Source organism: Protomyctophum bolini (assembly GCF_963924005.1).
Source record: "Protomyctophum bolini genome assembly, chromosome: 6".
In the NCBI taxonomy this organism is placed as follows: Eukaryota; Metazoa; Chordata; class Actinopteri; order Myctophiformes; family Myctophidae; genus Protomyctophum; species Protomyctophum bolini.
This window is the reverse complement of record NC_137867.1, coordinates 11,017,073-11,042,543: the sequence shown is the minus strand read 5'-3', so window position 1 is coordinate 11,042,543 and position 25,471 is coordinate 11,017,073. Positions and strand designations below refer to the sequence as shown.

The 25,471-nt window shown below is 44.7% G+C and overlaps 1 protein-coding gene across 1 annotated transcript in view; it reads left to right on the top strand.

The window, feature by feature from the left end:
• LOC308316553 (uncharacterized protein) overlaps positions 1 to 25,471 on the top strand; it is a 54,501-nt gene that overhangs the window by 23,658 nt on the left and 5,372 nt on the right. The window contains exons 2-14 of the mRNA XM_080765229.1: positions 1,776 to 1,831; positions 1,985 to 2,106; positions 3,430 to 3,504; positions 17,902 to 18,045; positions 18,605 to 18,682; positions 18,980 to 19,131; positions 20,980 to 21,034; positions 21,235 to 21,309; positions 21,727 to 21,832; positions 22,318 to 22,566; positions 22,992 to 23,228; positions 24,209 to 24,353; positions 25,088 to 25,449. Of these exons, the coding sequence (XP_080621355.1) occupies positions 1,776 to 1,831; positions 1,985 to 2,106; positions 3,430 to 3,504; positions 17,902 to 18,045; positions 18,605 to 18,682; positions 18,980 to 19,131; positions 20,980 to 21,034; positions 21,235 to 21,309; positions 21,727 to 21,832; positions 22,318 to 22,566; positions 22,992 to 23,228; positions 24,209 to 24,353; positions 25,088 to 25,449 (1,856 nt within the window). The remainder of the gene's footprint in view (positions 1 to 1,775; positions 1,832 to 1,984; positions 2,107 to 3,429; positions 3,505 to 17,901; positions 18,046 to 18,604; positions 18,683 to 18,979; positions 19,132 to 20,979; positions 21,035 to 21,234; positions 21,310 to 21,726; positions 21,833 to 22,317; positions 22,567 to 22,991; positions 23,229 to 24,208; positions 24,354 to 25,087; positions 25,450 to 25,471) is intronic.

Here is a 25,471-nt window from a genome sequence, read left to right as displayed (position 1 = left end):
TTTTGTTGCCTGTGAGCATTTTTGTAGCCTTGATGCCTTGCTTGTTTGATCCCCTAGTTTTCCCAGTGTAGTTTTCCCCTTGCCTTCCTTGTGTTCCTCGTGTTCCTAGTTTTGTTCCGACTGCCTCTAGTGTTTTTTTTACTTGCTGTACCTGAACTCCTGTTTGGTCGCAATAAAAACACTGAACTTGACTTTCCCTGCCTCTGCCTCACATTCTTCGTTTGGGTCCTATCCTCAACTTGACTCACACCGTGACACTGTGAGGGTCTCTGAGGACATTATAAATGACCCCCCTACCTCTGCTGGGGCAGTGGTTCAGGCCATGAGCCCCCGAAATAATCATATTTGAACTTGAACCCACACCCTGACAAGTACTTGAATACGGTAGTGGAGTGGAAGCCATTACATACACAGTTTGACTCGATTCCACAGATTTTGTGATTGTGTATCAGCTTTTTTCCTTATTATTTGATCATTTGGCCATAGTTTTTTATAGTATAGTTTACTTTTCATGCAGTAATGGTCTTTTTTGGTACTTAAAAGTCCTTAACCTATTTAGACCTGAGGTCGATTCTAAAAAGGCCTTACGTTTTCTGAACCACCCCAAAAGGGCTTCTCGTCTTGATTGGTTCCCATCCTAAATGTGTTAAATTGTCACTTTACTGACATCTGGGGACTCCCTGGGGACTCCCGATCCACAGGTTGACTTGAGAACCACTCTCTTACTTTAAAGCAACACACACACACACACACACACACACACACACACACACACACACACACACACACACACACGGTGGACACACTCACTGTCACGACTACACCATTTAAATTGACGATACATTGTCACACAAATGAGTATGATTAATGATTTAATTGTGTAGTTAATGTTGTTAATGTTTGCTTTTTTGGCTTCGTGATCAAAAGTCGCACAGCAACTTAAATATGCAAAGAAATTACTGGCATATTTTATACTTTCACATTTTTTTATACCAACACATTTCAAAATAGCAGATATATACAAGCTTTATAGTAAGCGTGTAGTTCTTCTATTTCTGTTATTACAAATGGAAATCATTCTCCCTCATGAGAGTTACTTATCTCTGCTCCTTGTTCTGATTGGTCGATATTTGTCCCTAACATGGACACACTGGACAGGAATGCGAGGGCTCGGTCATGGCTGCTAATTATTGTTTATCGTGAGTGATACAAAACACGCTCACAATATTCACATCGCGTTGATTATATTGTATTGTGAAATTGTCGTCTGTCATACACTAGGATGAATTAGCTTTTGTTGAAGCAAATTTAAATTCTGTCACGGTTCGCTCCTCTGCCCTTGGACTTTGTCTGTGTTTTGGGACTTATTACTTGTATTTGTGTTCTGTACCTTATTTTGTAGTTTTGTTCCTAGTGTTTCCTGTCTGCCTTGTTTGCTGTCTCCTGCCTTGTCTCACCTCCCTGTATTAGTGTAACCCTAGCCACCTGTGTTCTGTTGTCTGTTAGCCTATCCCAGTGTTGATTGTGTGTTTCAGTTCACCTTTGTCTTTTGTACCCCTGAGGGGTTTGTGTACAGTATTTGTCCAGGATTTGATGACTGTGTTTTCCTACAGCAGTGTGTAAATAGGCTATTTGAGTCCCTGTACGTGTACCCTCTTATGTGGACATAATTATTAATTATTATAATGTCTCTCTCTCTCTCTCTCTCTCTCTCTCTCTCTCTCTCTCTCTCTCTCTCTCTCTCTCTCTCTCTCTCTCTCTCTCTCTCTCTGCAGGGCTCTGTTCACATACGATGGAGTCAGCAACAAGTTGAAACTGGCAGACTCCGGAGGTGAGTGTGCCCCCCCCCCCCCCCCCTTGCGTTTATTTCGTAATGACATTTAATTAACAAAGCATTATTATTAGTATTATTAGACATTTAATGTCTGATCTCATATGTTCGTAATTAGTTATTAATTGACCTTTATGACCCTTGCCCCCTCAGCGGGGGGTCTGGTGGAGCTGGTGGGGAAGTTCCATGTGTCCAAACCTCAGTACGGCCTGTGCAGAGTCGGGCCCCCAGGGGCCCCGGACGCAGGGGGGCCCCGGGTGGTCCTCATCAGCTGGGTGAGATACGTTCACGCATACACGCACCCGCACGCACACACACACACACACACGCACACGCACACGCACACACTCACTCGGAGTATCCATGTACTGTGGCAGCTCACAGATCATGGGTTGACAGAGTAATGTGTTCATAAGAGGCTTCAAATGCCTTCGTTACGTTAAGTGGATTATTCACATTCTGTGTTTGTTTTTACATAACATATCTAGGATTATATGGTATAGATTCTATAGGGTTGTTTTGTTTTGACATTGGATTACTTGACATCTGGGCTCACTGGAGAGTGAAGTTAACCCATTAAGACCTGGGACCGATTCTACAAATGTCTTCTAAATCCTTAACAGTTTCCTGAAAATCCATATACTGCCTCGTTTGCCTTTATCTCCGTCGCTGTTAAAAGTGTGTAGTTCCAGACTCTACTGTATATGTAGCATTCAGGAGGTGTAGTTCCAGACTCTATGTAGCATTCAGGAGGTGTAGTTCCGGCCTTATAGCATTCAGGAGGTGTAGTTCCAGACTATATAGCATTCAGGAGGTGTAGTTCCAGACTCTATATAGCATTCAGGAGCTGTAGTTCCAGACTATATTTGGAGATTGTGGAATAGTTGTCTTGCTATACGCATAATCTCTCAAGAACAGATACATCTGTCGGTAGGGGCATTCAGAACATGTGGACATTGGGGATTAGTGGAATGAAAACGTAAGCGCCCCACAGGAAGAGGAGGGCCAAACTGGTCAACATCCTGTTAAACACATTCTATTTGGCGGCGCCTCTGGAGGCAAACAGCATTGGGGCTACACCAGACTAAGTATTTTACAACAAGGGATTAACTGACATGAATGAACAAGAACTAATCTTCACTAGCAACTCTGTTATGGATAATAGTATAAGTCCAGTGCAACTGGTTTTAAGTGTGGCTACTCAACAGCCCCCTCGAGCTGCGGTGTCCCTCAGGGTTCTATATCCTTGGCCCCGATATGACCTCGATATGCTATCTGCTATCAGTTATGCAAGACTGTAAGTGCTGACAATTTTTACCATTGAGACACAATTCACGTCAGACCCTGTGTCTATAGGCGAGACATGACCTTTGACACCTAAACCAGGGGTTCTCAACGTTTTTGGCTGGGGACTGCTTTGGCCATGTCTCGCTTTTTTGAATACAAAAAAATAGGCGTTGTAAACAAAAGGACAAATAATGTAATTTTAAGTTTTAAAAAGTTAATTTAATTTGAATTTGTATCATGTCGTTGCATGTGTGTGTGTGTGTGTGTGTGTGTGTGTGTGTGTGTGTGTGTGTGTGTGTGTGTGTGTGTAGGTGGGTCCCAACGTGGACGAGTTGCGCAAGACAGAGTGTTCCAGCCACGTCCCTGCTGTGAGGGGCTTCTTCAGGGTATGTCACACACACACACACACACACACACACACACACACACACACACACACACACACACACGCTGTGAGGGGTTCATCAGGGCACGTGGGTCAAAGGCCACTTGAAAGGTCTAACATCAACATTTACCCAGAGAAACAAACAGAACCTGTCTGTCTGCCTGTCTGTCTCCGTCCGTCCGTCCGTCCGACCGACCTGGCGTACAGGCTTCAGTTCCGACACTATTAGTGGTCCGACCGTAATTAGGCCGACAACCTACCTCAAACCCTAACCATAACCGCAAGCACGGGAGCAGCACACATGTTCAAGTGCTAGTCCGACCGTTGTTCCCGCATGTTGGACTATCGGTTCCCCCCCCCCCGCGCGTGGAAGGAACACGTTATTCCAACCAGTTGCTTTACCCTCCGTCGTCTCATCCATTTCATGTTGGATCGATCAGAAAGTCGCAGGCAAAGCGCTCAGTAAACGGAGGATGACGTTCTGGGATTGCTGATATGTGTGTGATATGTTAGGACAGCAGGTGTGTTTGATTGTTTGATTGAATACTGTATTAGTCAGAAATGGAAACAGTTAGTCTGTTACACCAGTTACGATACGTTATTTATTTTGTTTATGAACAGCTGACAGCCTGATAAGTTACCAGGTGCTGAAAAATAGCATGTGGCAAGTAAAATGTGGCCCAGTAAAATCAGGCTTTACTGTGTTGGACGAGGCGACTCACAGCTAAACGCCAAATGAACTAATTGCAGTGTGCATGCGTGTGGTGTGTGGTATGTTGTCTATAAGCACACACGCACACACACACACACACACACACACACACACACACACACACACACACACACACACACACACACACACACACACACACACACACTACTATCTATAATTACTCACAAGAGTTTACCTTCTATTGTTCGGTCTGTTTCCTCTCCTCACTGTGCTTCCTGCTGTTCTGTTTGTACACGAGTCGGCATCACACGTTAGCCAGAAAACCTTCTAAATGGACCAGGAGAGGATGGTACAGGTCTAGAACAGAGGTCCTCAAACTTTTGAAAATAGGTATATATACCAACCCCCCGAGCGGCTGGGAAACTGTGAAGCCGCCCTGCCCTACTGGCCAAAGCTGGAACTGCAGGCGGGCGAAATGCATGCACAAGCAAAGGAGCGCATGCACAGCTGCTGGGTTTTAACACGGAGCGCGCGTTCATGAATCGATTCAGGCGCGTTCATAGAGTTAATACTTCCGCATTTTGGGCACCAACCTGCTCATCGGGAGCAATTACAGGTTCAGAGTCTAAGTTCAACACTAACTCTGGGGGAGCCCGGGATCGAACTGGGAACCTCACGGTTCTCCATCCAGCTGCTCTACCGGCCACTCTACCCCTGAGCCAATGCAATGAATAGCTGGGGGCGGGGTAGTCCACCTCTAGTTTATATATAACTCTATAATGCATTATATATCTTCCTTCTTGCAGGCCTCTTCCGACTTCCTTCACAGGTGTTACCGATGATACTAATGAAGGCTCTGTTCCATTCTGGTCAAACAGAGTCAGGGTGCTGCTATTGTGCATGTTGGCTCACTGGAAACACTCTGCTACACCAGTGGGTCTCAGGGTGTCCTTCAGTGGGTTCCAAATCGAATCGGGAACCAAATGGACCCGCACGCGTCCATTTGGTTCCATATGTACACTAGTATCATCGATAACACCTGTGAAGGAAGTAAGGAATGGGCCCGGAAGTAGGAAGAGTTATTTCCAAAATGGCTGCTGCGATTATTGTATATGCCGGTACTCTGTTTCAAGGACCTCCACTTTTACTGCAATCTCTACTAATAATATAAAATCCACATTTTTAGAGTGTACAAATGGTCCATTTGGTTCAATTTGTACACCCAGAATTACAGTCCCGTATCTCCTCAAGGACCCCTGAGGATCCCCCAGACCTCAGTTTGAGAACCAGTGAGTTTTAAGCCTGGTTGAATGGTGACATCTGATTCTGTTCATTCATGAACAGTTTAGGAAAACACAAAAGTATTGATATTTTAGAAGATTTTGGGAAACTCTTTGAATTTTAGCAAAGCATTGATATTTAAAAAAAATAAATAATTACACAGTAATTCGTACGTTGGAATACTTAAGTAGGCCTATATGCAAAAGCAAGTATACTTTTGAACATTTCTCTTTTATTTGAAATGCTAAGATTTGTTTCACTTAAGTAAAACAATCAGAGTAGTTATCTCCGTGTGTGTGTGTGTGTGTGTGTGTGTGTGTGTGTGTGTGTGTGTGTGTGTGTGTGTGTGTCTGTGTGTGTGTATGTGCGTGCGTGTGTGCGTGCGTGCAGAGGGGGGTCCGAGGGGCGGAGCCACAGGTTTCCTGTGTTTCCATGTAAGGCATCGTCACCCAGGCAGCTGGACAAGTATTTGTGGAATGTTTGTTGTTTTTTTGTCTCCTTCTTTTTACAGTAAAACTCTGGAAACCCCCCAACTACACACACACACACACACACACACACACACACACACACACACACACACAAAATACGTGTGTGCGTCCCTGCATTTTTCAGAGAGAGACAGAGAGAGAGAGAGAGAGAGAGAGAGAGAGAGAGAGAGAGAGAGAGAGAGAGTGGAATTCTCAGATAAATATATAGTTAAAATAAATTGAGTGTAGATAAATCTAGTTTAACTGCATTGGAACCAATGATTGTTTTTTTTCCTGAGGAATCTGCATCTTCAACAACTCCACTGTCTGGCACGCACACGCAAACACACACACGCACGCACGCAGTACGCACACACACATGCACGCGCGCACACAGTATGTAAATGAACCGTAGAGAATCTCATCCTTCTGTGAAGTGTGGGAGAACTGTGATCCTTGACCCTTTAGCAAACATATTTAAGGCAGGCAGAACCCACATGCTAACGCCAGCAGATGATAACGCTCAGTCCCTCTGCCTCCCAAAAAACTCGTTAAGACTAGACGATACAACAAGCGGTTCGCAAACAATTTCATGACAAAGACCTCCAGATTGATTGGTAGATTGAATACTTTACGTTTGAAAACGTATGGAAATCAAGGTCCTGACTCCTGGATTCCCATCGTGTGCGCCATTGTACTGAATTATTCATCAATATGTAACATATAAACGACACTAAAAGCAATAATAGATATGTCACAGTACGAGCGGAGTCCGATTGAAGATGGTGTACTCATCTCTCGCCACGAGGCGGAGCAAGCGGGATGTCCCCCGTGGTGCAAACCAAATGCTCTGCTCACAGCTGACAACAACAAACCAAATGAAACCAAATTAGCAGCGTAGGACCACAGCCTCGATAGCGATATTGACGTCAGATTTCGGTGCTACAGGAACCTGCTATAGGAATGATTCAAGCGAGCCACGGGGTGCATATCTTTGGACCGACACCCTAACCCACACCTTTTTGACTTGAGAGCTACTTTTAAAATGACCAGCCCAACATGATCTACCCACCCCGAATAAAAATAAATAAAAACTGAGGGAGGTTTGGAATAGCAGCGCTAAGATAACCGCACTTAGAAAGTGAAATAGTGGAGGGAAAAAAAATTCCTTGCCCCCATTCTGTATGGAAGTGGTAGGTTTTCAGGTTCTTCTGGAAAACAAAGCATTTCCCTACATTTAGAAGCCGTGAATGGAGGCCCTTCTTGTCAATCAATCAAGTCACCTCAAGTGGCAGATGCCAAAAAGAGGGGTTAAACTTTTGTTTTTATATTTTAATCAGAATTATTTTGGGGCATGTCATGTGGTCTACCTGCACAACCTTTGTGATCTACTGGTAGATCACGATGTACCTTTTGGGCACCTCTGCCCTAACCCTAATCTTACCCCAACCGACATCCTACCTAACCCTAACTTTAGGGGTGCATACTTAGTTTAGACTATAGTCACTAGTTAGACATTGGTTAAGTCGCACACGGAAGCCACGGGGAGTTCCACACATGTCTTAACTGTCTACACAATACACATGTCAGAACCACGGGTTAGTCTTAACCGTCCACGTATATCGGACTGTTAGTATACCCGGAGCGTGTCCACTGGCAAGTGGCAGCACAAAATGCAGTTCCCCCCCGTGTTTGTGCCAAATCTATAAGGGAACAAGGTCAGGTGATCTCCCTCTGGTGTTATATGCCCATGGGCATAACTCTCTTACACTGGAGAAGTAGTTTGACAGGTAACTGCACTGACTGAGCCAGATTTATACCCAAATCGCTAGCCCCTCCAGGTTTAATGTTTGTTTTTAAAAACACCATTGACAATGAAGATAAATTAATGTTTATGTTTTGTCCCTAACACAAACATTAAATCCCATTAACAATATAGAGAATTTTAACGTTTGTTTTGACACCGCTTGTTTTACGTCGTCATTGAATCACCTAATCATATACAGTAGCAACATGAGCAACCTCCTCGATGTTGTAAGATGTTGTAAGAGCGCCCCTCACTTCACGCGTGTGTGATTTTTGTTTACACACAAGTTGGCACAACATAAACCTCTGGTATATATTTCAGGAGCTAGAGATCACAGCAAACATCCACCCTAAACCTTCTTCTAACACACTGGGAGGAAAACAGCATCTGCAAGTTTGTGCTGTGACCACTTTTACATTGCATCTATTGAGCGATCGGTTTCTTTTGTGACGCTGTCTGGAAATGCTTCTATTTCACTCCCAAACACGACTTTCCCGACCTGATCGATAAAGACCTCTTTCCCTGCCGAACACGACATTCCCAAGTTATGTTTTATTTGTAGCCGATTTTGATAACTTTTAAGACACGCACGCAAGGTTTTCCGCTGAGACTGTGTCATACGTCACACGTTTGGATCACGTGACCGGAAAAATATAACTGGCTCTTCTGGGTAATGGAGTCACAGTGCAATCCTCCGGGTCGCTCTGTTCTCGCTTCTTGTTTTGGATGGCGGTGGTGGATCATGTCTCGACATTATGAGAAACGATCGCGCTATTTTAAGGCGGACGATCGTGAAGTGGAGCTACAGTACGTTCACAATCGGGGGATTCTTCAAAGGTTAGTGAAAAACTGCGGCAGGGAAACGATGTTTACGATCGAAAACCTTGACAATAATGTAGCCTGTGAGGTGTGTGCTCTGTGTTTGACTGGTGGAGTCTTATTCACGCTGACGGTAAACGGTCTGTGTTCGACTACTAGAGTCTGAACATTCCCATGCAGTGAGCTCATGTTCACACATCTGGGATCCATTAGTCCTGCCTTACTGGCCTACATCTGCTCATGTCGTCACCATATAGTTGTTTATAAACTAGAGGGTGGACCGCTCCGCCCGCTGCTATTTATGTTTACTGGAAGTTGCTCACTGGCGTTTGAAGCACCCGGAAGAACACTCTACTTCCTTGTTCTCGATTTGGGCACCAACATTTTGGTGAACTCCAGGAACGCGCCTGAATCGATCCATGAACGAGCGCTCTGTGTGATCTTCAGCGGTCGGCAACCTTCTGGAAGTGAAGTGTCATGTTTTAATTTTCTTCTGTGTCATAATGAACATTAAACAGTTCTACTGCTAAAGCTGGGTTGAAAGCGGCGAGGTTAAAGCACAGGCGTGAACGGCACTTGCGCACACATCAGGGTCTGTGAGTTGGCCAGCCGAATTTGCGTTGTGCTCAATGCGCACAAAGAAGGTAGGTTGCCTACCAATGTAGCCTGGCGCAGCCACACTTCACCCGCCCCTACTCTATATTACTATCGCAACGCGAGGCTACTACCAATGATCCAACTGTGACACTTCACAACAAGGCAACAAGCTCACCGATGGTGCACGGTACTCTGAAGCAGGCATGGACTTGTCTGTTTGCCTGCCTGCCTGCCTGCCTGCCTGCCTGCCTGCCTGCCTGCCTGCCTGCCTTCCTACTGTATGTGTACCCCCCCACCCATGCGGGTGCAGCTGCTGGCTTTGATCTGCTCGACCACAACTTGTTTATTTACCAGGCTGTCACTCATAGCAAACTGCACACTGCACTACACCGGTGGTTCTCAAACGTCTTCATGCCAAGGACCCCTAAATTAATGTGAATTTGGTAGAAAATATTTTGTGCTAAGGACCCCATACAACTTTATTTTTTTATTTTGTTTGTGCGTGCGTGCATGTGTCATACCAGTGTTCATTTTGACAGCTAATTTTGATTTGGTTTTAGTCATAGTCTTGAATAAAATTCCATTTATTCTTAGTCATATTTGTGTCATCTGGGATGTTTTTGTTTTAGTTTATTCAAATTGATTTAGTCTATTATCATCACCTTCGATGAGGCCTTTAGGAGGGCCATTCGAGCCGCAAGCAGAGCCTGCAGTACCACCGTTGCCCAAGTGGAGCCTGCAGAACCATTCAAGAAACCACCACTCCTGAATGAAGTGTCTGGTGCTGGGAGTCTGGTGCAATGCCTGGTGGTACTCCTGGTGAGAGCAGGAGTGGACCTGGTGAGACGTAGGAGGGGCCCGGACAGGAGGCAACCCACAGAGCCTAGTCCCTCCACATGCCAGAATTGTGCCTCCCAGTCCCAGCAGAGTAGTTCTGGAGTTGTTCCAACGGATTGTGTGGCCCTGGTCTTTCCTTAGTGGGTCTGATCGAGGGTAGATACTGGGACGTAAGTCGGGACTTTATCACCCCGGCTGGGTCACCCGAGCGAGGGGTATGATGATTGCGAGACCCGAAACCCCGATGACATGTACATCACTGAGGATACGTCCCAGTTGCATTGTTATTATGCCAATTGATTCCTCCCCACACAATTCTGCGTTGATGGGCTGCACTCAGACACCTGTCTTGTGTCTGTCTGGTCTCTTGTCCGTGTTTGATGGCAAACACGGACAAGACACCAGACAGACACAAGACAGGTGTCGGATATGTGTGAATCCAGCCTCACTGTGTTGTACAGTATCCTAGTACTGACTCACCTGCCAGTGAGGAGCCCCCACCGGGAGGACGTAGTCGTAGAGCATTCATCCTACTCCTCCTACCCAACGCTACCCACTGACGGGTGCCACCCCAGCCCACAGGAGTATACGCACAATGACCACTAGTATCCCCGCCTGGCGTCCCTCCCCTGCGAAATGTGATGTAATATTTTTGTCTATTTTTTTTATATATATTTTTTACGTTTGTTGACGAAATTGCCAGTATATATCTAGTCATAGCGTTTAGTCATCTTAGCTTGTTTCTATTTAGTTTTTTATTTCGTTTTAGTCAGTGAAAAAATACGTAGTCGACAGATTGTTCTCCTACAGTCCCACAGTGTGAGGTCAGTGAATAGTGAGTTAGTCACACTCATCGAAGCTGTTTATTTCATGCTGTCTACCAGTGACTGCGTGTGTGCGTGCGTGCGTGCGTCTGTCTACCAGTGACTGAGCTCCAAACAACGTGTGAGTTATTCTTCACTCTGTTCCCATGAGTCTCCACCACTGGTCATCTGGATCCCATAGAGGCCAGCATGTCCTGCTCTTGGTTAACTCTTTGGCACCCAAAAATAGACGATCTACTACAGTACTCTCACTCAACATTGTGTGATTGTGAATCGTGTCCATCTCTTTTCCACCAACAGAACTTTGGTTGTATACAACTGGTTCCGTTCTAGACTCTTGGAACCATTTCATTTATTTTTGTTCCAGTTCAGAACCAACTTTTAGGGTTCACTTCATTTTCAGTATAGAAACACTGAACTGGTTCAATATTAGGTGGGAAACAAGAACGGAACCAGTTCAACGCTGGTGGAAAAGTGCCGCTGGTGTAACAGAAGGTTTCTGCAGCTGCATCCCGTGCTCCGTGCTAATTGCTCCCGGTGTGCAGGTTGGTTGCCTTGCATGGTTTCCTCTGCCACATATATGAATGTGTGTGAATGGGTGAATGTAAAGCGCCTTGGATAAAGGCGCTATATGATTATGAATACACCATTCATAAAAGAGAAGGTTAAAGCCTCAATATGTGATTCCTTCAACTGTTTAGCTGTATGTATACCTGTAGAACACCAAGGACAAAGGTTTAGAATGATAATACCTAAACTTTAAGGAGAATTTGCGATTCGGCACGGTCAGAGCTGAGGAGCGCACGGCATGGTGTTTTTTTTATTATAATCTTTTTTTCACCTCTACCACTGGTTAATGGATACCGCTATATTATAATTTTGCATATTATGCTAAATTGCTAATTGCTTAGGAAACAGAGCACTAGTGTGTGGGTCATTTCGGATCGGGTCTGACTAAATGTTTAGGTGTTGCCTTTGCGTTAACCCCTGTATGCCTACAGTAGTGACTGCAACACCTCTGAGGTCGTTTGCAAGGTCAAAGGTCAGAGAGATGGCATGTGTTGAAGGGAGGAGGCGCGCTGGAGATGAAAAGCAAACACACCCCGTTAATAACCCTCTCCCAGTCGGCCTGTCTCAGCATGTACGAGCGTCTGCACCCACGCCTGTTTTTAGAAGGGGCAGCTTTGCTGCTTCAACGTGGGGCTGTCAACAATACACATTTAAGCCATGCGATGACTTGCCACACCAATTGCGATTAGCGACTTAACGGTTGTTGTTTTTAGTTGGTATTTCTGTTTGCCTTTTAGGTTTCGTAATCACAAAGTGCACACTGCAGGGCAGATATGGCAAGTGTAACGTTTTCACTGAAACAAAAGTTCAATTTGATATAATTATTTTCTAAATATAATGTTCTATTGAAAGTGGACAGGGGTTATCTATTGCAGAAAAATCTGCCAGGAGCTCTGAATTGATCCCTCTGAACTTCAAAGGAAGATCCCCCCTCTCCCCGATTGATTGATTGATTGATTGATTGATTGATTCGTTTGTTTGTTTGTTTGTTCATTTGTGCATTCATTCGGAACACAGATTGTGTGCCGGTATGTTATATGTTACGTGTGTTGTGTATTAACCTTCCGTGAGCCTTAGTAAAAGTTTCATCCTGGCTATTAGCATAGCGTTGCTAAAGCAAAGGGTTCATCCTGACAATGATTGATGTAAATTAAACATGGATGGAGCGTATGTTTGTTTTGATGATGATCACTACCGGCAACCATGTGTCATTATGTCTGTCTGTGATCTGTTCTTTAGTTCTCTCTTTCCTTCCTTCCTTCCTTCCTTGTCTGTCTCTCTGTCTCTGTCTCTGTCTCTGTCTCTCTCTCTGTCTCTGTCTCTGTCTCTGTCTCTGTCTCTGTCTCTGTCTCTGTCTCTGTCTCTCTGCATGTAGCAGCTGGTAGAAGTCAGGTTGGGTTTGTTTCTGCCATGACGTAATGAACGCTGCACGCACACACATGCGCGCGCACACGCACATGCACACATACACAGAAGCTCTATTGTTGCTAAAGGCTTAAAGTTCATGTGCGTTCTCTCCGCTGACAGATGTGGAAAAGTTAGCACCATGTCCATCAACAGTGCACGGCACGCCTCACACCCTGGGTGTAGAGCGATGGTTCTCAAACTGTGGGTCGGGTCCACTCCACATAGTCACTAAAGGTGACTTGATGAGGGTTGCGACCTGCATGTTGCTGATGTGCATGCTGCTCACACACGTTTACAAATATATATGATTATGAATGCTAGACATTTATTATATTATGCCACAAGCGCTAAAACTGTATACATGGACTAGTAGTTAAATATCATAAGTTGATCTATATCTGTTGTCCTTCCTATACTGCTCATGGCAATGTTACAACTGGTGATTAAAATGATTTGGCAGTAAATAATTCACAGGCGAATGAGAACGAAAGAAAGATGAACATTAGCTGCTGTTGCCACTCTCTTCGCTGCGTTTCAGAGTATGCGTTTTTATGCCGTCAGGCGCCCGCTGGCCAAGTGGTCCAGGCGCATGCCACATATACTGTAGGCTCTGGCCTGACAGCGCGTTGCGTGTTCGAGTCCCGTTCATGATGACCTTTGCTGCGTGTCTCTCCCCTTCTTTCTCTCCCTCTTTCATGTCATTCTTCACTTGATACTATCAATAAAGGCAGGAAAAGCCAAAAACATTTTTTTTAATTAAAAAAAAAGAAAGAAAAGAAAAAAAAAAGACTCCCATTGGCTTAGAAGGCAGCCAATCGTGACTAGGTCGCTAGTAATGTCGCTATGAGTCAGCCAATCATTACTAGGTCGTGTTTAGAGTCGTCTTCACGGTCGTCAGTAGTGGTGCGTGCAAATGTAGACCATGCTGCTTCGCACCTGGCGAAAAGGATGATATATAAACTTCAAAAAGTGATATCTGTCAGATGAAAATTGTTGTAGAATGTAGTTTGTCGTAGTTTAGAATGTCCCACACTGCAAATCTCTGTGTGTGTGTGTGTGTGTGTGTGTGTGTGTGTGTGTGTGTGTGTGTGTGTGTGTGTGTGTGTGTGTGTGTGTGTGTGTGTGTGTGTGTGTGTGTGTGTGTGTGTGTGTGTGTGTGTGTGTGTGTGTGCGTGGTGACGGATATTGATTCACTTTTGCCATACACTATGTGTGAGAATAATACACACACAAATGCATCCGCACACACGCGCACGCACGCACACACGCACGCACGCACGCACACACACACACACACACACACACACACACACACACACACAGACACGCATACACACACACACACACACACACACACACACACACACACACACACAAAGGAACATTATGTTCTGTTCTGTGGTCATTTGTCATTTCTGAATCCAAACTCACTTCTCTCCCTGCGAGCAAACTGCTGAATATTTCCACTCTTTCTCTCTGTCTCTCTCTGTTTCTCTCCCCGCACGCACGCACGCACGCACGCATGCATGCATGCACGCACGCACGCACGTACCATACATTTTTCCCCATCTCTCCTGTTCTGTCTTCATCACGCCAACCCTGCATTCCAGAGAGCTGTATTCACAGTGACTGTATGCCAGTGGTGTACAGTAATATTAGTATGTTTACTTAAGTACAATTTTGAGGTATTTGTAGTTTTGTACTTTATGTGAGTATTTCCAACACTTTTACTTCTACTCCACTACATCTCTGAGGAAAGTAGTGTACTTTTACTTTGAAAACCTTACTAGTTACCTTTTAGTTTTTACATTTAGATTTGTATTACAAAACATACATTTACCACTTACGCTCTATATATATTTAGGCTATTTGAAAACAGCTTGTCGATATTTATACATTTTAAAAAGTTGAAATGGGACATTCTACATAATGAGTTGCGTTTTGATACCAATACTTTTGGAATTGTACTCAAGTAAACTTTGAATTCTGGACTTTTACTTGTAACAAAGTACTGGTATTTCTATATTGAAGTATTAATACTTTTACTTATAGTAAAAAGTGGGATACAGGTACTTTTTCCACCACTGCCCACAGACAATATCCATTCAGAATTAAATTATTCCGACCAGAGATTCCAACATAACTGTTTACATGAACGCGAAATAACAGCAATCCTTGTTTACCTGTCTCAAAGCAGTGAATTGGAAAATTGCTTTTGACATTTGGCACCAGTGTTTATTTTGACGGCAAATTTAGATGTAGTTTTAAAGTCACAGTCTTTGGAATACAATTCCATTTAGTTTTTATCATATTTTACTCATGTTTTAGTTTTAGTCTATAGTTTTAGTTGACATAAACTGTCAGTTTATGTTGGCAGGCCTTGGTGGTGTCGTAATGCCTGATATACTTAGCTGTGTGACGACAATAGCCAATCTACAAGCACAATGCGGCTGCGACGCGTTGTGAGCTTGTTGATCATCTATTTTTCGGAGCGTGACACCCACACCCACATGAATGACTTAGTATTTTAGTTCTGCAAAGTTGTCGACAAATAAATATAATTTAGTCATATAGTTTTAGTCATCATAACCTCATTTTTATTTTCTTCTTATTTGGTTTTCGTCAGTGAAAGACGGTAGTGCACAACAGCGAACAATTTCCTGTCATAGTTTTGGTCAAGCAGAGAGACGTTTGGAATGAGTGTTTTCATGCTGATATTTTCCCGTTGATCTGAACTGCGGTTTGATTCTCCCTCCGTTCTGATGTCAAATCTAACTGTTGCACAACTGCTGGCCTCCACACACCCCCTGAGAAAACCACAATGTGCGTGCGTGCGTGCGTGCGTGCATGCGTGTGTGTGTGTGTGTGTGTGTGTGTGTGTGTGTGTGTGTGTGTGTGTGTGTGTGTGTGTGTGTGTGTGTGTGTGTGTGTGTGTGTGTGTGTGTGCACACAAGCACATACTTTCATCATCACATCCATTCATATGTTCATTATATTCACATGTTTATCTGTCAGAATCTTAGAATCTAGCACACAATTCAATTCAATTCAATTCAATTCAATTCAATTCAATTCAATTCAAAGAAGCTTTATTGGCATTGCATTGTGTCAAAGAAAGTGTCAACATATAATAAAAACTGTTGACATTGAGGAAAGTATATACAGTTGGAGGGGGTACAGCATTTTGTAAACAGAGCTATGTCACATTGTGTCATTATATGCATGTTATACAGGGTCTAAAGCTTTTTGGAAACAAATAGCAGCAATTATTTTGCAGTCACTTTGGGACAAATAGCAGCATTCTTTCTCAAGGCTATTTAAATAGCATACAAAACCCCCCTCAGATTTAAGATGTGTTTCAAGGTAGCAGCTCTGTTTACATGTGCAGTAGGTCTAGCGGTCTACTTGGTACAGATAGAAAGCCCTGATCACACCAAAGGGTCACCATGCAACTCCTTGGGTCCAAACGGTTGCAAGGAGTCAACGCTAAAACCGTCTCGACCCTTTGGTGTGGTTTGGGCCATTGAATTCCATGCGTTGAATCACTAGGGTCAACGTGGGTCAACGTGGGTCAACGTGCAACAAGACATATCACACCGCAGGGACAACGCTAAAACCGTCTCAACCCTTTGGTGTGGTTAGGTCTTTAGGGTGGCTGGGTTGTATTCCATTGGCTAATCTTCTTTTGTCGCAATAGTTCAAAGTCTTGCTGCTTTGTTTGCAAATTGTTTTTTTTCTCCCAATGTCTATGTTGGTATGGGAGTTTTTTTGTCATTGGTCATACAGTAGTTTCAAACTCACTTTGGGTGTGTGTAATCTGTGGGAAGTATGTGTCTCTGATGTCTGATGGTATAGTGGGCAGGTGGTTAGAAAGTGTAGCCCGTTTCCACCACATTTTGTGTGCAGTGGGTACATAGTCTGTCTTCCCTTGGGAACGGGGTCTGTCTGGGGTCTTTCTCTATTGCAAGGCTGTGTTCACTGAGTCTGTATACCTAGTCAAGGCTTTCCTTGACTAGGGTCACCCACCTGGCTCCCAAACTGCGGAACTAACTCCCAACTGCAGTTAGAAAGGTCCTGGGTTTGATTCCCGCAGAGGACTCTGTGGGTGTGTTCTCTCCTCCGTGTCATCAGCGCCCATACCCCTGCCCATATAGGTGGGGTTGGCGAAAGGGCCTTTCTGTGTGGAGTTTGTCCCCTAAATTGGTACCCTCACAAAAAGCATGCAGTAATGCTGGTCTCACCGGGTGAAAAAATGGGTTACAAAATCGTGGGATAAAAAAGAAAAAGAATTGCAGAATTACCACTGCCAATGTTCTGCCTTAATCTGAAGACTCACCTCATCAGACTCCTCGCCCCCTTAATTAGCCTGTATGATGACAAGGTTCAAGGTTAACTGTATTTGTCATTTCCACATGTTTGCACTTTGCACATATAAAAACGAAAAAGTGCAGTGGAGTGCATTAAAACTGAGCAGCATGTCAAGAAATATTAAAAACAGCTAACGTGCATTTTGAGTTCGGTAGCCTGACAGTCCCTGGGTATAGAAGCTGCGTTTAAGCCTTTCAGTCCTGGCTTTGATGGAGCGCAGCCTTCTACCCGAGGGGAGTGGGCCGAAGAGTCCATGGGCTGGGTGAGTGGGGGTCCTCCATAATGCGGGCCGCAGTGCTCCTGCACCTGGTGGTGTGTAGATAGATGTCTTCGATGGAAGGGAGACTGCGGTGGGTGATCCTCTGCAGCGCCTTCTTGTCCGCAGCAGAGCAGTTCCCATACCAGGTGGTGATGGAGAATGTGAGAGTATACTCTCCACCACACACCTGTAGAACGCCTCCAGCACTGAGGCCAGCTGGTCTCAGCCTCCAGAGGCATTATAAGAGGCGCTGGTGAGCCTTCTTTAAGGTTACATTGTAACCCTGTACACTCAAGACATGCTCCTTATATGGCCAGTACAGAATTCATTCCATATGTTGATCTGACCCCCCCCCCCCCCCCCCCCCCCCCCCATGCCAAAGCGCCAGTGCTCGCCCAGCAGTCTGCCGTCAACGAGCCGGATGCGTGCACAGCACGCGACCTCGCCCTCAGTCGTCTTACTGGTAAATTGTATGTGTTCACGCAGGAGGCTCATGTGTTCATCAGAGCTGACAGACCAGAGGACGTGACGGAGGACAAGGTGGTCTGTGAGATCACCAAGGTGCAGGGCGGGCGTGACCAGCAGTGTGTGAGGAGGAGCTCAGCGTCCGTGGACAAGGAGGAGACTGTGGTGAGTGTGTGTGTGTGTGACTGTGTGTGTGTGTGTGTGTGTGTGTGTGTGTGTGTGTGTGTGTGTGTGCGTGTGTGTGTGTCACACTATACAAAGCGTGTAACGGTAGGCTACATACAACATTTGGTTTGGTACATATTCCGGTTTTGAAGCCACAGTTTTTTTTAACATAAAATAAAATAGAATAAACCAAGTAATACTGCGTAACCCTTTCAATAAAAAAGGAAAAAAAAAAAAAAAAAGCAAGCAGTAAGAAAGAAATAGCCAAGTCCTTCCGGTACATTTTATTCATAAACGCACAGACAAACACAGCAGACACGGACGCGTTTCGGTAGCGTGAAGAAGGCTTGATACTGAAACGTTGCCTGGGCTGATGCATTCTCTGTAAACCCTAGAGATGGTTGTGAAAATCCAAGTAGTTTTTAGTCAACAGTTTATGGAATACTCCGATCAGCCTGTTTGACCAATTCAATAAGTTTATGTATGGCGTGTGTGTGTGTGTGTGTGTGTGTGTGTGTGTGTGTGTGTGTGTGTGTGTGTGTGTGCGTGCATGCTACAGGGTACAAACTACAGGAAGACCAACGCAGCGATGGAGATGAGGCGGATCAACAGGGAGTCGTTCTGGGCAAGAGCAGAGGTCTGAAAACACGTGCGCATGCACACACACAGACACACACACAGACACACACACAGACACACACACACACACACACACACATACACACACACACGCACACACACACACACACACACACACACACACACACACACACACACACACACACACACACGCACACAGTCTGAAAATGCTTTGATTTGAGCTGAAAATGAATGTTTTGTTGAGTCTCATTGTTTCAGCGAGCGTGTGTCTGTGTGCGTGTGTGTGTGTGTGTGTGTGTGTGTGTGTGTGTGTGTGCGCGAGCGTGTGCTTCAGCGCGAGGAGGAGGAGAGGAAGGAAGAGGAGAGGAGACGAGCGGCAGAGGAAAGGCGGCGTCTGGAGAGGGAACGAGTTCAGAAGGAGAGGAAGGAAACCGAGGAGCGAGACCGAAAGATGAACGAGAAACTACAGAGGATCGAAGAACAGAGGTCTGGAATGTCAGCGACACTGTACGATACAAGCCTGGGTTATGTCAGCGACACTGTACGATACAAGCCTGGGTTATTGACACTGTAGTACGATACAAGCCTGGGTTAATGGGTTATGTCAGTGACACTGTAGTACGATACAAGCCTGGGTTAATGGGTTATGTCAGTGACACTGTACGATACAAGCCTGGGTTAATGGGTTATGTCAGTGACACTGTACGATACAAGCCTGGGTTAATGGGTTATGTCAGCGACACTGTAGTACGATACAAGCCTGGGTTAATGGGTTATGTCAGCGACACTGTAGTACGATACAAGCCTGGGTTAATGGGTTATGTCAGCGACACTGTAGTACGATACAAGCCTGGGTTAATGGGTTATGTCAGCGACACTGTACGATACAAGCCTGGGTTATGTCAGTGACTGTATGATACAAGCCTGGGTTAATGGGTTATGTCAGCGACACTGTAGTACGATACAAGCCTGGGTTAATGGGTTATGTCAGCGACACTGTACGATACAAGCCTGGGTTATGTCAGTGACTGTATGATACAAGCCTGGGTTATGTCAGCAATACGATGCGACACGTCACAATACACTATGACAAGACATGGCAATGTGTCGTAATAACATGAGATGACATGATGTGCGTTGTGAGAGTGCGCACTCCTGGATTTGCGACCCTCCACGCACATCAGGGTCTTGAGCACTGCAGTGTTGTGTCGCGACACAGTGAGAAGTAGCAACGTTAAGCAGCAATACATTTGACAGCAATGCCATTGAGTATAAAGGCTTGAAACATCCACAAAATCTCCACTAATAACATCCCTGTTAAACACATTGCCTGCCAAGGACATAATATTACGTCACATCAAATCCAACGTGTGACTGGCAAGGATGCAATATTGCGTCATATGGTCTTTTACGTGGTTTACGATAGATGGCGCTCTTCACCAATGATACTAGGTTGCTAGGAGACTGATACAACTGGTACCCGGAATATCTCTGGTTTATCGCTTAACAGAATAATTATGTACAGTCAAAGAGGATAACATAATAAGCCATACAGATCAGCATAATCATAATGTATATTTACAGAGAAAGGAGGAGAGGGGACAGAGGATTCTATTGTATTCAAGGAGTTCAACTATGTTCACAGGCATTATTTTAGGTTAGTTTTGAAAGAATTCCTGTCCTCGAAATGTGACAGTAGTGCCCCCAGGTGGACCTGTTACTGAACTGCAGTTCAGACGAATCATGCTTTTCTCCCTGTAAAGAAAGTACTACTACTATTCCTCCTACTCCTCTAACATCTCGGATCCAAATATTGTGCTTTTACTTGAAATTTATTTGAAAACTTTATTTACTATTTACTTTGTACATTTTGATTATTACGCTAATGCTCTTAACGAGACGAATACAAAGCCATAATTAATATCGGCGAAAATAACTAGAAAGGTGCTATTGTGGGAAATTGCAAGTGTGGTTGCACTGACGCGAACCTGATTAATTCTGTCTCTTGAACTCTTCGTGTATTCGTTCTTCTTTATGTGGGAAGCCATTTGCACACTTGTAATTCATGGCTTTATACTAGAAAGTTCTGTTCTTGACGAATTCTGTCTTGCCATTTATATTACATATTGTGATGTCACTCCTGTCTGATTGGACATTATGTACAGTCAGAAAAGGGACAGAAATTTGACTTTTAGGGTTACAGAAAAGGCTACATAAAACGTCCATTGAACTCAAGGAACCAAAAAGCTGAACAAAAAAACAGGTTTACTTTAGCTAATAGCTAGTGCGTTTCCTACAGCAACCACACTAACAATAAGTTCCGTCCTGTGACAGAAGGAAAAAGGCAGAGGAAGAGGAGGAGCTACACAGAAAGGAGAAGTCAAGATGGGTGAGAATCAACAAGCTTCTTGTCTCTGTCAGGTGGAAACCAAAACTGTTACTATTCAGGGCATGTAGGTGTATCAACAAAACCAGGTGTTCTACTGAATCCATTGTACCGGAATATTATTTTTTCTAGGTCTTTGTGGTTTACATTAACTGCCAGAGTAAATCATTATTTAACATTCTCTATCATTTCTGTATTGACAGGAAGTCCAGCAGAAGGAACATGCAGAAGAAATGCGAGCTCGTCTCCGACGCAGCGAATCTATCGAGAAAGCTGCTGTAAGTCAAACGCACGCACGCACGCACACACGCACACACGCACGCACGCACGCACGCACGCACGCACACACACACACACACACACACACACACACACACACACACATACACACATACATGCACTCACTTTTTATTACTATACCTGGGAGGATATCGTCAATCTATGATGACCGTTTTCTGAATGCTGTTTGTTTTATTTTATTTTTGCTTCAAACTGAAGGTTTTCGTGCAGGTTTCTGAACTGTCATGATTTGACAGACATATTATAATGAGCATCAGTGGGGACCAAGTATTTGAAGATGGGTTTAAAATGGCTGAAGTGCTCCTTTAAGTTGGTCCACTTTTTTAGGGTTATTATTATTAATGTTCAGTTCGGTATGTATAATTCCCTGCTGCACTTCCCTGTGTGCCCTGCAGGAGGCAGCGGTGCTGGTGTCTCAACGCTCCATCAACCCCAGAGAGTTCTTCAGACAACTGAGTTCCTCTTCACTGAGTCCCACCAGCCCTGGGTCCCCGCGCACCGGTGCGTAAATTCTGTTCAGTGTCTGCAATAATTGGCAGTCACCATAATATGGAGAAGGCGATGCTTTCTGTACCCGTGATCTGTATCCTGAAGTTTTCCAAGTTTGCGCATCCACTATTGTTTGTGTTCAATCATTTCTTGTTAAATGTGAATGCAAATAAAGATGTTAAATGTGTGTGTGTGTGTGTGTGTGTGTGTGTGTGTGTGTGTGTGTGTGTGTGTGTGTGTGTGTGTGTGTGTGTTTGTGTGTGTCTGTGTGTGTGTGTGTGCGTACGCGCGCACCGCGTGTAGTAGATGGCTATTATTTTAGTTTAGCATTAACGGTCCGGTCCGCCTGTTGAGGACCACTGCCCTATACTATAGCAGTGATTACTTGGAAACAATAGAAACAAGCATAACCCTTTCACTGTACGACATGTACTGTTAATCAAGTACACAGTCAGTCAATCAATCAATCAGTCCTCGTTCTCTTTGACCCCGTCCAGGTAAAGCCCCGGTCAGGCGGTACCAGCGCAGTCTGACCGACACCGCCTTCATCTTCACCAGGTCTGACCCCGAGACCTCCTCCTCCTCCCCTCGCAGCCCCTTCTCCACCCGCACCTCCCCCTCCCCCTTCTTCCACACCACCACCGGGTCTCCTCCCACCAGCCCCATCTTCCTCCCCTCCCCCTCCCCGTCTCAGACCCCCCGGGGACCGGCCACGTCACCCCTGCGCTCCACCGCTCCAAACCAAGGTTTTTTTCTTTCTTTTTTACATGGTTTTAACATTATTTTTAAGTTCTAATTTACTTGTGACTTTTCGTTTTAAAAAAAGAATGAGTTATAATGGTACTCGGACCATTGTTTTGTGTTCTTTTTTTTGGCGAATGTTGTAAGTGGTAAAAAAAGCGGGTAAAGCTATAGTTTAGTTTAGTTATTATATATATATATTTTTAAAGGCATAGTTTCAATTTAGCTTCTGTTAATTTCTAATGTAGGTTATCATTATTAATTTCTCGTCGGTTCTAGTTACTTTTATTAACACACAATACAGTTTCAGTCTTATTTAGCAAAGGCTTGTTTTAATTTGCATATCAGTTCACTGTTTTTATTGTAGTTTTGGTTATTTCCTTAATATGCCTTCCCCCCCAACCCCCCCCCCCCCCCCCCCCCCCCCCAGCTCTGCCCAGCCTGCCGCCGGTCGGAGCCCGGGCTCAAGAGACCCCCGTCGTTTCCAGATCCCCACCTCCCACCCAGCCCTCGGCCCCCCCTGCCTCTCCCACTCTTCTGGCCTCCTTGGATGACCCCGGGGCCCCGGAGAGCCTGGCCCCTGCAGTGCCCCTGCCTCCCTCACCGTCCCCGGCTCTGCTGGAGACCCCCGTGGCCCCTCTGCCTCAAAGCCCCTCGCTGAACACAGGTGGGAATAAACACAAAGACATTATTGTACACACTGTACATGCAGCAAGGTAATTAATCACATGCCTAGAATGCTTAGAGAACAATGTGCCTCAATTAGGATACCAGTTGAACACTGAAACTAGCATTGTTCAACTGTCCAGACTTTCCGGTCCTTCATAGAGCACCGAAGTCTGACGTCACTTTCAGTAGAGGGCGCCAGTACACAGGTTCATGCATTGCATTGAAATCCCCATTTTAGGTCGCTTCATAAGAACTGTGTTTGAAAAATAAACCGACCACCCCGGCCTTTCTGTCAGGGGGGTGGCTGTGCGTCGTTAATGAGGTCCATTCATATTTGATACAGCCAGTTTCTGGAGAAATTTTAATTAATTTGCCTTGAAACTACATGTCGCTGCTAATATACGTCACGCCCAGCTGTCAACACATTGCATTCCTGAGATTCCTCGTTGACGTAAGCTCAGCTGGCGGTGACTCGACATTAAATATCAATAAAATGAAAAAAAAAATTAACATGTCATTTTATGTTGTGCGACGGGCAGCTGCAGCCACCCCGCCTACCCGGAAATGTAATCTCTGGGTTGTTTGACTCGTTTTTAGCGCTTCTTGTGTTACTCTATATGGGTGTATTTGTACATGTCCACCTTCAGTCGATGCTTCATATCCATATGAGTGCAAAGGCCGGGATGATCGGTTTATTTTTCAAACACAGTTCTTATACGAAGAGATCTAAAATTCCCCTGTGGGGATTTCAATGCAAATATAAAGTACACAAACCTGTGGACTGGCGCCCTCTACTGACAGTGACGTTGGTGCTCTATTGCCATCCCCAGTTCCTGCTTACTGATGCCCTAGCACGCACACACACGCACACACACACACACACACACACACACACACACACACACACACACACACACACACACACACACACACACACACACACGCTGTGTATATTATACTGTACTCTCTTTTCTCCAGAGTTGTTGTCAGAAGTAGCTTACAGAGTCCAGGCTGTTCTGGTGGAAGAGGAGGAAGAGGAGGAGGACGAGGATGAAGAGCATAAGGAGGAAGTGAATAAGGAAGAAGATCACAAGGCCGGCAGAGAACTACCATCCAGCACAAGGTTTTTATAGTTTTTTATTTATCATTAGTTATAATTTTACTTTGTTATTTTAAATGACAGTTTATTTATTTTGCCTATTCATGTTCAATATACTTTAGATTTAGTTTCGGTATTAGTTTCATTGTTAGTTGTATTTTGTTATAATAATATGGCTATTATTCAGATAAATAGCTAGAATAGCTGTAAACTTGTAGATCAGCTATTATTTTTAACCCTTACTCTAACGTCATTTTCTCGATTTTGTGTACATTTTGTAAACACGAAACTGTTTCTATTCCAGTTTTTATTTCAGTTAACAAAATGCTTTGTCAACTCCAGATTTAGGACCACATTTTCAACCTGTCTAATGCTTTAGTTATAAGATGACACCATTTCTGTTTATTATCTGTGTCTCATTGGAGGGCTGTGGACAGTTCAGCTACCAGGGACATCATCGGTGGGGAGTCCAATCTACAGCCTTTCTCTTCCTGGAAAGTTAGCCATTGTTCTTGCATTAATAAAAAAAAAAAAATCACACCGTGTGAAGTGAGGGGCACTCTTATCATCATACATCATCTCATTCTGACCACAAAAAAAAGGAAATTAGCAAACCGGCCAACCAATGATGTCACTGGTAGTTGGGTTTAACAACTGTCCACCCAGCCCTCATCTGAGACTCGGGGTGAGTAGATCATGGTTCCATGATCCTATAATGAGCATGAAGTGCTCCTTTAACTATGTTAACCCTGATCCAGCCCCATTGTCACAGAGACGATGGAGGCAGCCGAGCCAGAACAAGGAGAAGAGGAAGGGGCGGAGTCTACACAGGAAACAGAACCTGAGACCATTGAGACGTCATTGGAGGAGCCGGGTGACGGACAGGCGGAGAACCAATCGGATCACAGCCAGGCCCTTGCAGAGCCAGTCAGTGTTGAGCTTTCAGAGGAAGGGGAGGAAGGGGCGGAGTCTACACAGGAAACAGAAGCTGAGACCATTGAGGCGTCATTGGAGGAGCCGGGTGACGGACAGGCGGAGGACCAATCGGATCACAGCCAGGCCCTTGCAGAGACAGTCAGTGTTGAGCTGTCAGAGGAAGGGGAGGAGTCAGCTGTTACAGGTGAAGTAGCCACGGGAAAGTT